This window comes from Oncorhynchus clarkii, chromosome 13 (genome assembly GCF_045791955.1).
Source record: "Oncorhynchus clarkii lewisi isolate Uvic-CL-2024 chromosome 13, UVic_Ocla_1.0, whole genome shotgun sequence".
Taxonomy (NCBI): domain Eukaryota; kingdom Metazoa; phylum Chordata; class Actinopteri; order Salmoniformes; family Salmonidae; genus Oncorhynchus; species Oncorhynchus clarkii.
In genome coordinates, this window is record NC_092159.1 from 28448621 (window position 1) to 28463561 (window position 14941).

The 14941-nt window shown below is 40.3% G+C and overlaps 1 protein-coding gene across 1 annotated transcript in view; it reads right to left on the reverse strand.

The window, feature by feature from the left end:
- Positions 1–11776: 11776 nt before the first annotated feature.
- The window catches only part of LOC139424760 (zinc finger protein ZFP2-like), a 131540-nt gene continuing 128375 nt past the window's right edge, over positions 11777–14941 (reverse strand). The window contains exon 2 of the mRNA XM_071176876.1: positions 11777–13461. Coding sequence (XP_071032977.1) covers positions 12332–13461 — 1130 coding nt within the window. The 3' untranslated portion in view covers positions 11777–12331. The remainder of the gene's footprint in view (positions 13462–14941) is intronic.

Sequence of the window (14941 nt, forward strand, 5' to 3'; positions counted from 1 at the left end):
GACATCAACAGACTTGAAAAAGCAACACATATCTTAGTAGGAAAAACATATCTTCCACTATGTTAAAATAGTGCATGGTATGTACGTTTAGTATCACTTTTCAACCAACCCAGTTCATTTGTTGAAGATGAAACATTTTGAAATCAACAACACGTCAAAGGATTCAACTACTGAAAACTGGATCAAACTGCTGAAGGCGTGGTGGAATGGTAAACACCATCCCCGGCTCTACCAGGGACTTAAGGTGATCTCCCACATCTCTGCTTATGCCATGTTCCATTTCTTGACTGCCCCTGCAACGCAGAAACACATTTAGTCACATTATATAAAACATTCAAAGTAATGGATATGGAGCATCTATGGCCTCAGTTACACCTGGCACCTAAATGTAACTTCTGTCATCTGATCACTCCAAGCTGCATTAGGTTCAGATCTAGAAGGATGGGCCTTTGACATAGTCTGGATGCAGTTAGGCCACTGACTATAAATAAGCATTGTAAAGAGATGGGGTGAATGAGTGGGGAAAAGTACATTTGACAAAAATGACCTTCATAATATCAAAGACCAAATGTGTGCCTGAGGGGAAATTAACTTTCATACAGCCAGAAGGGGTGAGAAATTACACCAATATCAGTGGACAATTTGCACTCATGCAAATAAACATAGATGGAACATATTCCCTTTTGCTGACGTGACTAACCACTAAGGGGACATAAATATTTACCATTAAACCATGTGTGACCTCTCTGGCTAACCAGTCCCTCTTCCTAACCAGTCCCTCAACAGCTCTCTGACTGAGCTCCACCCTCACTGGGTCTTCAGAGGAGAGGAAGGCCGAGGAGGGATGGAAGGATGAATAGATCAGTCAGTCAATAAAATGTAGAGCTGCTGTCTGACAAAATCACTAATTTAGTAGTTAATTAAAGTAAATAAGGCTTTATGACTGCTGAATACCAACTATCAATCACTTAGATAATGTATTTTCAGGTATAGATACATCCTTGGGGCGTCCCTAGCCGGTTGACGTTGACATTTAAAATGGTTAAGGTTAGGGTTTAGGGTAGAGATGTCCCAAGGATCCCAGATTGCATGATGGTAAAAGCTTTCTTCTGTCTCTTTCACATAGCAGGTGTAAAATAAACAGACAAGACATGTCGGCAAGCAATGGATTATGGTCATTGTAGTTAATTATGTTTTATGTGCTAAACTGTGTCAAATATTGGCCTGTTGGATACTCCAACTCCCTACTACATCACACAGTTCAGTGTGGGTTTGATTTATCTCTTGACTTGCTCAAGACACACCCATCCGGCAGACAGGCCAAAGGCGCTTGATGGCCCCAATTCGGGGAACCATTGATCTACTTCAGAGGAACTGTGTCTACAGTGATTTCCTGTTGTTTTGACACCTCACTAGAAGACTAGAATAACTATCTGTTGCTACAGAATGAGACGACCAATTCAAAGTTAGTCTGTGTCTCGTTCTCCACACACGGACACATACCAAGATCACCTGTTTTCTATGTGCACAAGATAGTTTGACTATATAAGGCTTCTGAACTCCTTGTGTCATTGAGCTCTCTGCCTTCCACCTCAGAGTGTAGGGCTGACCAGCTACATTATTGCAATTCTTATCAAATAAAGGTTGATTGTTTGAAGAGATGACAAAGTCTCTCCTGATTGGTTAGAATTTCCACCACAATGTGCAGTAACAATGTTAGACCAGACTCATAGTACAGAATGAATGACTGACTGCCCAGTTCAACATCAGTTCACCGTCTCACCTCATACTGTATTGGAGCAGCAGCAGCTGACTGCCCGGTTCAACATCAGTTCACCGTCTCACCTCATACTGTATTGGAGCAGCAGCAGCTGACTGCCCGGTTCAACATCAGTTCACCGTCTCACCTCATACTGTATTGGAGCAGCAGCAGCTGACTTGATCGTTGATGCTAATCAGCATGTTTTGAATCTGAGAGTAAATAGAGCCGACTGCAACTCTAAAAATTAAGGGTTCAACTGGAGTTGTTCTCAGATCCCCTAAGAACCGTAGGGTTCTTGGTCAATGAAAAACAGCCCCAAAAGGTTATTCAAAGAACTTGTTAGAAGGTGGGTTCATCGAGGAACCTCCGTTGTTGCTGGACTTCTTCCGGGAACTTCGCAATTACAACTGAAAACGATGGTGACAAGTTTGGATGCGACAACAAGTTAAAAAAGTTAAATTGGGTTGATGTTTGGCTCTGAATATGTCTCGAAATAATTTATATATAATAATAAAACATACTAATAATGAATAACGAAGATAATGATGTTTTTGTGAATATATTCCACAACGTTACTATAGTTAATTACCGTAAATATTAGGAAGCCGGGTTTGACCGTAGGCGTTGTATGAGCTACAGTACAGTACCGTTATGTCCTAACTAGGCACAACTAGGTTTGGATTATTTCCCTGAACTATATTCTTTCCCATATATTGTATATCGTTTCCATAACGCCAACATGGCTTTACACTCATTAGTGTAAGTTTCCAATCTAGAGCAGTTCTCACTTATGTGATAAAGAACTAGCTAACTTCACTAAATAAGGACGGTGACTTGTCCAGACGAGATGTTACAATGAACTGAATCGTCAGTGGAGGTCTTCCTCTTTATATAGCCTGCTACAGCATGCAATACTATAAACTCACAAGGGGGCATAACGTTACATGGACAATACTATCCCATTTTGGAAACGTTACATCTCCGCCCCCTGGTGGAGGGAAATTCATATCTTAGATGGTAGCTGCAGATGGGATTCAAATTATGGTATTTGCGTATAATCTTTCAAGTCAGCCTGATAAAATATTGAACAATTTTGTGTACAAAGATATCTTGAATTGTGATATTAGGCCTGTATGGCAGTACTGTTACTATATGGCAGTACTGTATTGGCTAATGCTTTCTCCAATATGTTCTTCCATTTTACATTACATTGTATGTTGATGCCATTTATCTTTCAATATTTATTTTATATATATATATATATATTTGTTTTAATGCTTGTAAGACTATTCTTTGACACATTTTCTCTTCCTTTGAAATTCTTATACGAATTTGGGATCAAGAAGAAGGTACAGATATGTTGTAGGACAGCTGCATTTGAAGTGCACACAACCTGATGTCACAGGAAGGCCATAAAGATCATCAAGGACAACAGCCACCCAAGCCACTGCCTGTTCACCCCGCTATCATCCAGAAGGCGAGGTCAGTACAGGTGCATCAAAGCAGGGACCGAGAGACTGAAAAACAGCTTCTATCTCAAGGCCATCAGACTGTTAAACAGCCACCACTAACATTGAGTGGCTGCTGCCAACACACTGACTCAACTCCAGCCACTTTAATAATGGGAATTGATGGAAATCGATGGAAAATATATCACTAGCCACTTTAAACGATGCTACTTAATATAATGTTTACATACCCTACATTACTCATCTCATATGTATATACTGTACTCAATACCATCTACTGCATCTTGCCTATGCCGTTCTGTACCATCACTCATTCATGTATCTTTATGTACATATTCTTTATCCCTTTACACTTGTGTGTATAAGCTAGTAGTTTTGGAATTGTTAGGTTAGATTACTCGTTGGTTATTACTGCAATGTCGGAACTAGAAGCACAAGCATTTCGCTACACTCGCATTAACATCTGCTATCCATGTGTATGTGACAAATACATTTGATTTGAAACCATTGAACCTACATAACAGTCAAAACAAACTGAAATCTATTAGCATATAAATGTGTGCAAATTATCTTTTCAGATCTTCTCAGAAATGAATCAAGTCCATGGAATGGATATAGACAAAAATATCATTTAAGGACTATCAGAGGTAGAGAGGCGAGGCAGGGGTTAGGACATCATCCTGCTATTTTGACAGTCCCTGAAGGACAATACAGAAGAGGGATTTGCTCTTATTCCTTCCCTTTCTCTAATGTATTTTGTAATAAAATTAGCAAGTGTAGTAAGATCATTGCTTTACTTTACTAGGACTGGAGACCACAGCAGCGATTCTGCTCTTGCCCAACCTCTTCAAAGAGGACCCGAGTGGCCTTTATGTCCGTGACAAGGTATGCTTATGCACAAATCATCTGTTTCTTCATAAACATAGGTGTGCATGCTTATGTAAAACTACAGCTGAACATTTGTTATGGTCTTTGTTAATTGTATGTGTATTCATCTTTTCTTACTTTTGTTGACACAGTTTTCACCGCTCTTCACTCCTTTACTGCACATCGGCGGAAATCCATTTCTCCATGAGAGTGAAATCCCGCTGGCCTTTGATGGGGAGAACATCCATGCCCTCGAGGACGTCCCCATGGGACTTGAGGCTCTGCTACGCCTGGATTTTTTATTTTCCCTTAAATTTCCCCAAAATGTCAGAAAAACACTTATGTTGATACGTTACTGTGTTCTGGGGATAAGAGAAGTTGGGGTGAAGTTACCAGGGCCGGTCATAAAGATGGTAAACTTCCTAAAATAACTAAGGGGATACGATATACACACTAAAGCTGAAAAAACTGTATTTAGCATCAAGTCTACAATATTGTTAGTTGACCTATGATTCATTTTCAATGTATGTTGTTTTTATTGTAAATCTTTTTTTTTTTGTAAATGTCATGAAAAGCACTTTACAAAGTAAATGTGTTATTTATTATGGTCTGACATGTCTGCAGAAATGGTGCAATTTTGTAATGTGTTGTGTTTGGTAAATTGTTTTGCAAATATTAATTCACATTTGTGGTGCCACTAAAAAAACAATGAATGATTTAAATCAATATTGTCAATATTGTTATTAAAATATGTTTTTATAATGGAGGGAGGGTGGACAGGGAGTTAAAAAAAGGAACCCCAAAAGGTTCTTAGAGGATCCATGATAAGGGGTTCTTCAAATAACTTTTAGGGGTTCCCCCACAGTTTAATTTGAAGAACCCCTACAGGATACTCCAGGAACCTTTAGTTTTTAGAGTGTATATTGATAAAAGTCATCTTGTCCGAGAGACATTTACATAGTTATACACAGCCCAATTTGGGATGACTAATAGCGGCCACAACAGACAGACCTGATATTGCCCACAATTCGACGTCCTTGGATGTCACGTGCTGAGTGGGAATGACCAAAGTTATTCTATTTAGCGACACTTTGTAGTACATTTTTACACGATAATAAATGTTTCTGATGCCACATCGCCCGTTTTCAAAGGGAGTCGTTGGTTTTTAGGGGCAGTCGCTTTTTAGCTTTTTCTCAACTGCAATACCAACTCCAGTCAGCAGATGGCGATGTGTGTCTTTCAGGTGATTCTGCCACTGTGACGTATAATCTAGTGAACGGGACGCTTCTTCAACATCAACAGATAGTCAGCCACCTTGGTTCACTCTGACTTTATGGAAAAAGGTTTATTCAATAAATATAGAGTAACCGATGTGAAATGGCTAGCTAGTTAGCATTTCAATCGGTGATGTCACTCGCTCTGAGACCTCAAAGTTGTTGCTCTGCAAGGGCTGCGGCTTTTGTGGAGCGATGGGTAACGATGCCTCGAGGTTGGCTGTTGTCGATGTGTGCAGAGGGTCCCTGGTTCGGGGCGAGGAGAGGGACAGAAGCTATACTGTTCCAACAGCAACTCCTCTCATACTGTGAAGACACCCCCCCCCCCCCCCCCCGAATTTTCAGGCCTTAAGGGCAGTTTTATTATTATTATTATTATTATTATTATTATTTAGTCAGCCACCAATTGTGCAAGTTCTCCCACTTAAAAAGATAGTTACACTTCAACTATGACAGACAAAATGAGAAAAAAAAATCCAGAAATTCACATTGTAGGATTTTTAATGAATTTATTTGCAAATTATGGTGGAAAATAGTCTAGTCTAGTTCTAAGCTAATTTAGCAAACCAGCTAGCTGACAAACAACGTAAATACACTACTCAAAAAAATCAAGGGAACACTAAAATAACATATCCTAGATCTGAATGAAAGAAATATTCTTATTAAATACTTTTTTCTTTACATAGTTGAATGTGCTGACAACAAAATCACACAAAAATTATCAATGGAAATCAAATTTATCAACCCATGGGGGTCTGGATTTGGAGTCACACTCAAAATTAAAGTTGAAAACCACACTACAGGCTGATCCAACTTTGATGTAATGTCCTTAAAACAAGTCAAAATGAGGCTCAGTAGTGTGTGTGGCCTCCACGTGCCTGTATGACCTCCCTACAATGCCTGGGCATGCTCCTGATGAGGTGGCGGATGGTCTCCTGAGGGATCTCCTCCCAGACCTGGACTAAAGCATCCGCCAACTCCTGGACAGTCTGTGGTGCAACATGGCATTGGTGGATGGAGCGAGACATGATGTCCCAGATGTGCTCAATTGGATTCAGGTCTGGGGAACGGGCGGGCCAGTCCATAGCATCAACGCCTTCCTCTTGCAGGAACTGCTGACACACTCCAGCCACATGAGGTCTAGCATTGTCTTGCATTAGGAGGAACCCAGGGCCAACCGCACCAGAATATGGTCTCACAAGGGGTCTGAGGATCTCATCTCGGTACCTAATGGCAGTCAGGCTACCTCTGGCGAGCACATGGAGGGCTGTGCGGCCCCCCAAAGAAATACCACCCCACACCACGACTGACTCACCGCCAAACCGGTCATGCGGGAGGATGTTGCAGGCAGCAGAACGTTCTCCACAGCGTCTCCAGACTGTCACATGTGCTCAGTGTGAACCTGCTTTCATCTGTGAAGAGCACAGGAAGCCAGTGGCGAATTTTCCAATCTTGGTGTTCTCTGGCAAATGCCAAACGTCCTGCACGGTGTTGGGCTGTAAGCACAACCCCCACCTGTGGAGGTCGGACCATAATTTACCACCCTCATGGAGTCTGTTTCTGACCGTTTGAGCAGACACATGCACATTTGTGGCCTGCTGGAGGTAATTTTGCAGGGCACTGGCAGTGCTCCTCCTGCTCCTCCTTACACAAAGGCGGAGGTAGCGGTCCTGCTGCTGGGTTGTTGCCCTCCTACGGCCTCCTCTACGTCTCCTGATGTACTGGCCTGTCTCCTGGTAGCGCCTCCATGCTCTGGACACTACGCTGACAGACACAGCAAACCTTCTTGCCACAGCTCGCATTGATGTGCCATCCTGGATGAGCTGCACTACCTGAGCCACTTGTGTGGGTTGTAGACTCCGTCTCATGCTACCGCTAGAGTGAAAGCACCGCCAGCATTCAAAAGTGACCAAAACATCAGCCAGGAAGCATAGGAACTGAGAAGTGGTCTGTGGTCACCACCTGCAGAACCACTCCTTTATTGGGGTTGTCTTGCAAATTGCCTATAATTTCCACCTGTTGTCTATTCCATTTGCACAACAGCATGTGAATTTTATTGTCAATCAGTGTTGCATCCTAAGTGGACAGTTTGATTTCACAGAAGTGTGATTGACTTGGAGTTACATTGTGTTGTTTAAGTACATACGACAGAAGTGTATTTAATACACAGCGACTAAAAAACACCAAAACAGTCTAAAGAGCCTGAATGTTGTAGCTATGTTTGCTAGAAAGCCACCGAGGTGTCTGTCTAGCTGTTGTTGTTGAAGGAGCGTCCCGCCCACTCGATTATACATCACACTGGCAGCATCGCCTGAACCTAAAAGACGCACATCGCCATCTGCTGACGGGAGTGGGCAACGCAGTTGAGGAACCAAAAGTTTATTTTTAATTTATTTCATAAAAGGTTCAAATTAACCTTTCAAAGAGAAGCATGTGTTGATTGTTTTAAATTGTCACTCATTAAACACGAATCAAACTTTACACACCACTACATATTTTTATTGAACCATACTTCTGACATGGATCATTTTGACCCCAGAGGCATATCTTTTATCATAGCCAAAATGTGGTTTATTCACTTCTTCAAATTTTTCATGTCTTTGTCAATCAACTTGTTCTTAATAAATCTAAATCATGGATTAGTATTTCTGTATCAATATGGACTTTTAACAAATTCAAATCCTTTGGAGTAATTTTGACCTCAACCAAAAGCACCTTTGATAAATAGGACGTTTATTTCAAATCAAAATCACATTTTATTGAGGCGGTGACAAACAAGACCAGGCCAGTAAATCTAATACTTTTAGTCATGCATGTGGTCGTTCAGTGGTTATAAGTTACATCTCTGGCCTTGCTGGCAGGGTCTGAATCAAACCCAATGTCCTGTGGAATTGATCTGTTTGATCCAATTGTTTGTTTCAGTTTTCAGTTGTTGAATCCTTTGACTTATTGATGATTTCAACATTTTTCATTTTCAACAAATGAACTGGGTTGGTTGAAAAGTTATACTAAACGTACACATGCACTATTTTGACATAGTGGAAGATATACTGAATTTATACTGTTTTTCATACTATGATGGACCAAGATATGTGTTGCTTTTGCACATATTTGTTCATTGGTTTAGCACGAGTCTGTTGATTGGTCAGTCATTGGGTTCATTTATTTTGCTATATGTTCAAATCAAATCAAGCTTTATTTATAAAGCACATTTCAGACATGGATGCAACACAATGTCTTCACAGGAATAAATGTATAAAAAAACAATGAAAATAAACAGAAATATCTACTACATAACAAACATAAGAGGATAAAAAACAGAAGATTAACAACTGAAAGACTAATGAGCACCCTAAGGAAATGTCATTGATTACAATATTAACAATTGGATGCAACATCCAACTCTAACAAGACGGACAAGCCAGCACAGGTGTAACACATTCTGACTAACGAGGTGATACCAATCGGTTCGCCCTACGTGCTGTGGTGGAAATTCTACCCATAATCAACAATGAGGCTAAATTAATAATCAATCAAGGTTTTACTTTTATTAAAAGACTTGTTATAACAAGGAGGCTTGCTTCTGGGTTATATACTATCTCAGGATAGGTGCAACTTCAGAGATGACGTACAATGGTTCCAAACACCAACCCCACACATCCTGTGCCAGACCTTGGGCCCCAAATACAATCTCCCCTAGGAGGAAGTGACCGGCGCACAGACACTGTGGAGACAAGTGATTGGTTCCCATTACTCACGCCATCCCTTCACATGGTTTGCAATAAAAACAGTTCACATATGGAAACAATTTTTCTCCTTTGCCTTACTATCTGCTGATATTCTGCATAGCAACAGGGACATGTGATCGATGTTCATATTCTGCCTAGCAACAGGGACATGTGATCGATACTGATATTCTGCCTAGCAAAAGGGACATGTGATCGATGCTCATATTCTGCCTAGCAACAGGGACATGTGATCGATGCTGATATTCTGCCTAGCAAACAGGGACATGTGATCGATGCTGATATTCTGCATAGCAACAGGGACATGTGATCGATGTTGATATTCTGCATAGCAACAGGGACATGTGATCGATAAGCCTGACCCCTCTCTGGACCCAAAGTGACTGAGGCCCATTTGAGGGGGGAAGTGCAGCTGCCAACACCAGAGTCAGAAAGGAGACATTCTAATAACAAGAGGTCAATAGTTCATATCAGCATATTCTGCAGGTAATACATCTTAACTATCTATGTTACTTTGTTACTTAGTTAATTCTGATTTCTCCACCAGAATATTTCCCCCAAAACAGTCTCCAAAACAATAGCTCTGTTACTGGTGTGCAGGATATAACCTTTACTCTGTGGAGGATCAAGAGGAACCAGTCAGTTTCTATCATATTCTTGGCTGAGTGTCCGAACATCATGGGTTCATTCTACACACCCAGAACAGTTAGAATCGGATGGGGCCACAGTGTCTCCTGACCCCTCATGTCTCAGCCTCCAGTATTTATGCTGCAGTAGTTTATGTGTCGGGGGGCTAGGATCAGTTTGTTATATCTGGAGTATTTCTCCTGTCTTATCCGGTGTCCTGTGTGAATTTAAGCATGCTCTCTCTAATTCTCTTTCGCTCTCTCGGAGGACCTGAGCCCTAGGACCATGCCTCAGGACTACCTGGCACGATGACTCCTTGCTGTCCCCAGTCCACCTGGTCGTGCTGCTGCTCCAGTTTCAACTGTTCTGCCTGTGGCTATGGAACCCTGACCTGTTCACCGGACGTGCTACCTGTCCCAAACATGCTGTTTTCAACTCTCTAGAGACAGCAGGAGCGGTAGAGATACTCTCAATGATCGGCTATGAAAAGCCAACTGACATTTACTCCTGAGGTGCTGACCTGTTGCACCCTCGATAACTACTTTAATTATTATTTGACCATGGCTGGTCATTTATGAACATTTGAACATCTTGGCCATGTTCTGTTATAATCTCCACCCGGCCCAGCCAGAAGAGGACTGGCCACCCTTCATAGCCTGGTTCCTCTCTAGGTTTCTTCCAAGGTTTTGGCCTTTCTAGGGAGTTTTTCCTAGCTACCGTGCTTCTACACCTGTATTGCTTGCTGTTTCAGGTTTTAGGCTGGGTTTCTGTACAGCACTTTGCTATGTAAGAAGGGCTACATAAATAAAATTTGATTTGAGTTAGAACAGGCCTATATCAACACACTTTTCTATGTTATAGGAGTTAGGTTCTTTACCAATCTCAAGCCCAATGCCTCGGCTTAAAGAATTATATTTTACTACTCAAGCATTAGTAAGGTTTAACAGAAAATTCCCTCACAGTGCTAACGAGCTAAAGTCCAACCTCAAAACATGAATGGAAAAACCAAAGCCTGTAACACCTTCCCCCTTAAGACAACAAATATATCCTATATTTTTGTTGGGCAGGTTCTCATCACCAACAGAAAACAACATCATTTCATATCAATATCAACTAAAATGCTTCATCTTCACCAATATAAACATGGCGTCTACTGGCTGGCAACAATTAAAAAACAAGAAAAAACATCTAAATAATAATATACAATCATATTAGTTCTCTCCTTTTTCTTTCTAGAATCCTAAAACTCATTTTGAAATTATAATCAACCACAATCAACCACCTTCCACAATATGAACATGATGTCGACTGGCTGTCAACAATTAAACATTTTTTTTTCCCCCACTAGCTTCTAGAACACACTAGCTTCTAGAACCAAACAACACTCATCTCCAATATGGAAAAATGTGCAGTCAAAATATACTGTGATCCATGGTAACGCACTGGCTAAACGCAAAACACAAACATTTTGAGTGCCCAGCCAATCAGCAAGTTTTCCTTAAAACGAACATGTCTGATTTCAAGAGAAAACTCCGGCAATATCCGTAGTAATTTTCCACCTCACTGCGGAGCCTCTCTCTCTTTTCAGTGTTCCACTTGATAGGCATGTTGTTGGATCGGGGACCAGTCCCCAATGTCATGCTCTAGTACATTTGGGTTGGCACATCTGAGAATGAACCCTGATATTCTAAAAGCAGGGCAACAATGTCAATATATTTGTACCCAAAAATGGTCAGCTGGTTGCATAAATAATTATGATAATTAAGATTACTAAATGTTACATGAATTGTAAATATGAAATATCAAAACCAAATGTACATTAATATGTATTGGCAATAATTCACTTAATACAAAAATCTGCAACAATCATATTACTTGAATTTTTTAAAACAAGCTCCTTATAAACAGCACAAACACCAGAAACGCTGTTGTTTTGACAAGTAGCAATAAATCACTGAAATCGATTAGGGGGGAAAGTAGGTTGTACGTGATGTTGAAACTAACACAGCTAAAAAAAACACATGGAAATGGGAGATATCTTTTACCTCACTGGTTAGAGGACAATCTGCAGAAGACAGTCAGCTACATTTTGGAGTGATGCATTTAAATGTAGGGGTCGCTAAACAAAGGAACGCAACACTTATTTTTCATCACTCATCAATATCATGTTGAAATCAATTGCGTGAGAGTGGGGAGATAAGGTTGCACGTCCTGTTAAAACTAACAGCTCAAAAACCACACGGAATCTAGGAGTAATGTGTACATCCCTGGTTAGAGGACAATTTGTATAAAACAGATCTCTACATTTTGAAGTGTTGCATTTTGATTCAAGTGGGTAACCAACGTGGTAAGTGCAACACAGCTCTTTTTGTGTCAGTCACTTTTTGTTAAATCACATAAATAGTACTCTTCAAATCAGAGCCTGGATTTTCCCCCTGAGCCTAATATCCATATCAGGCTGAAATCAATAGAACACAGGGCAAACGATTAGGAATCTAGATTGTGACATAATTAAAACTATCCTTCTACAATGTTAAAGCATTCTACATTGTGACATTATTTCATTAATATCATGAAACAACTCTTTCATGTATGTATTTTCTGATGTTTGATCAGAGATCTTTTATCAGAGTATCTTCTGTCACATTGAGCACAGCTATGAGGTTTCTCTCCTGTGTGTGTTCTCTGGTGTACAATAAGACGGCTAGATGTAACAAAACTCTTCTCACATTGATCACAGCTATAAGGTTTCTCTCCTGTGTGTGTTCTCTGGTGTACAATAAGACTGCTAGATGAAGTAAAACTCTTCCCACATTGATCACAGCTATAAGGTTTCTCTCCTGTGTGTGTTCTCTGGTGGGATACCAGGTTGCTTGACTGAGTAAAACTCTTCCCACATTGAGTACAGCTATAAGATTTCTCTCCTGTGTGTTTTCTCTGATGTGATAACAGGCTGCATAGGTGAGTAAAACACTTCCCACATTGAGTACAGCTATAAGGTTTCTCTCCTGTGTGTGTTCTCTGGTGTACAATCCGATGGCTAGATGTAGTAAAACTCTTCCCACATTGATCACAGCAATAAGGTTTATCTCCTGTGTGTGTTCTCTGGTGTGATAACAGGGTGCTTGACTGCGTAAAACTCTTCCCACATTGAGTACAGCTATAAGATTTCTCCCCTGTGTGTTTTCTCTGGTGTGATAACAGGTTGCTTGACTGAGTAAAACTCTTCCCACATTGAGTACAGCTGTACGGTTTCTCTCCTGTATGTGTTCTCTGGTGTATAATCAGATAACTAGATAGAGTAAAACTCTTCCCACATTGATCACAGCTATAAGGTTTCTCTCCAGTGTGAATTCTCATGTGTACTTTTAGTGATTTTAATCTTAAGTAACTCTTCCCACAATCAAAACAGTGGTGAGATTTCTCTCCAGTGTGAATTCTCAGGTGTACTTTTAGTGAATTTGATCTTGAGAAACTTTTCCCGCAGTCAGAGCAGCAGTATGGTTTCTCTCCTGTGTGTACTCGTTGATGTATTTTAAGATCTGATGAAGATTTGCAACGTTTCCCACAGTCAGAGCAGCAAATAGATTTCTTCCTAGCGGGTCTCTGCTGGTGTTTCTTGAGGTGTTCTGATGTGGAGAGACTCTGCTCTGCCTCGTCAGCATCATGTTGTTGTTGAGGCTCCCCAGAGGATCCATGACAGTCCCGTCTCTCTCCTGTATGAACAACAAGTCAGACAGGTGGTTTAAGGCCCACAACAGCAGAAATCCACTGTAAAAGGTGATGCCAACAGCGTAGCCATGATGTTGTACAAACAATTGACGTCTGTAATGAATGTTACAATTATTTGACAATTGTCTTAAGACAGTCAAGTCAGAAACTACAGTAAAATGTTGTCTTGTTTTCACATCAGTAGTAACATCGATTATTGTAGGCTAGAAATAAGTTATTCAAGTTGTTGAAACCCTAAGCAGTGTGCCAGAAGACGTTTGGTCTCCAATATAGGCCCCTTTCTGTGTTTGCTCAAATTGGCACACGAGGGCGATGCACAAACAATTTGGTTGCAGAAACTCCTCCCTGCTAATGAGGAAACCGCTGGTTATGGATGTAGTATATCTGCCTAGTTATACCAATACCATAGACATACAGTAGGACCCATAACTTCACCTAACAACAATATAGACATTGGACTATATATCATTTAATATTTCAGGTGAAACGTGGAAACTAAAATGTCTTTGTCATGACATTTCATAACCTGATCACCAGAAAATGTTGTGAATAATCCCACTAGGCTACTCTGTAATGTGTTGTCATTCTAAATGTCCTGAATAAAGGAAAATAGCTATGAGTGTTGTACAATAGCATATCCATCAAGGAACAATTCTCTACACTAGAGGTCGACCGAATATGATTTTTCAACGCCGATACCGATTATTGGAGGACCTAAAAAAGCCGATACCTATTAATTGTACAATTTTATATATATATATATATATTTGTAATAATGACAATTACAACAATACTGAATGAACACTTACTTTAACTTAATATAATACATCAATAAAATAAATAATGAAACATGTTTAATTTGGTTTAAATAATGCAAAAACATAGTGTTGGAGAAGAAAGTAATAGTGCAATATGTGCCATGTAAAAAAGCTAACGTTTCAGTTCCTTGCTCAGAACATGAGAACATATGAAAGCTGGTGGTTCCCTTTAAGATGAGTCTTCAATATTCCCAGGTAAGAAGTTTTATGTTGTAGTTATTATAGGACTATTTCTCTCTATACCATTTGGATTTCATATAGCTTTGACTATTGGATGTTCTAATAGGTACTTTGGTATTGCCAGCCTAATCTTGGGAGTTGATAGGCTTGAAGTCATAAACAACGCAATGCTTGAAGCATTGCGAAGAGCTGCCTGCAAACGCAGTAAAGTGCTGTTTGAATGAATGCTTACGAGCCTAATGCTGCCTACCACCGCTCAGTCAGACTGCTCTATCATTGACTTAATTATAATATAACACACAGAAACAAGAGCCGTAGGTCATTAATATGGTCAAATACGGAAACTATAATTTTGAAAACAAGACGTTTATTCTTTCAGTGAAATACGAACCGTTCCGTATTTTATCCAACGGGTGGCATCCCTAAGTCTAAATATTGCTGTTACATTGCACAACCGTCAATGTTA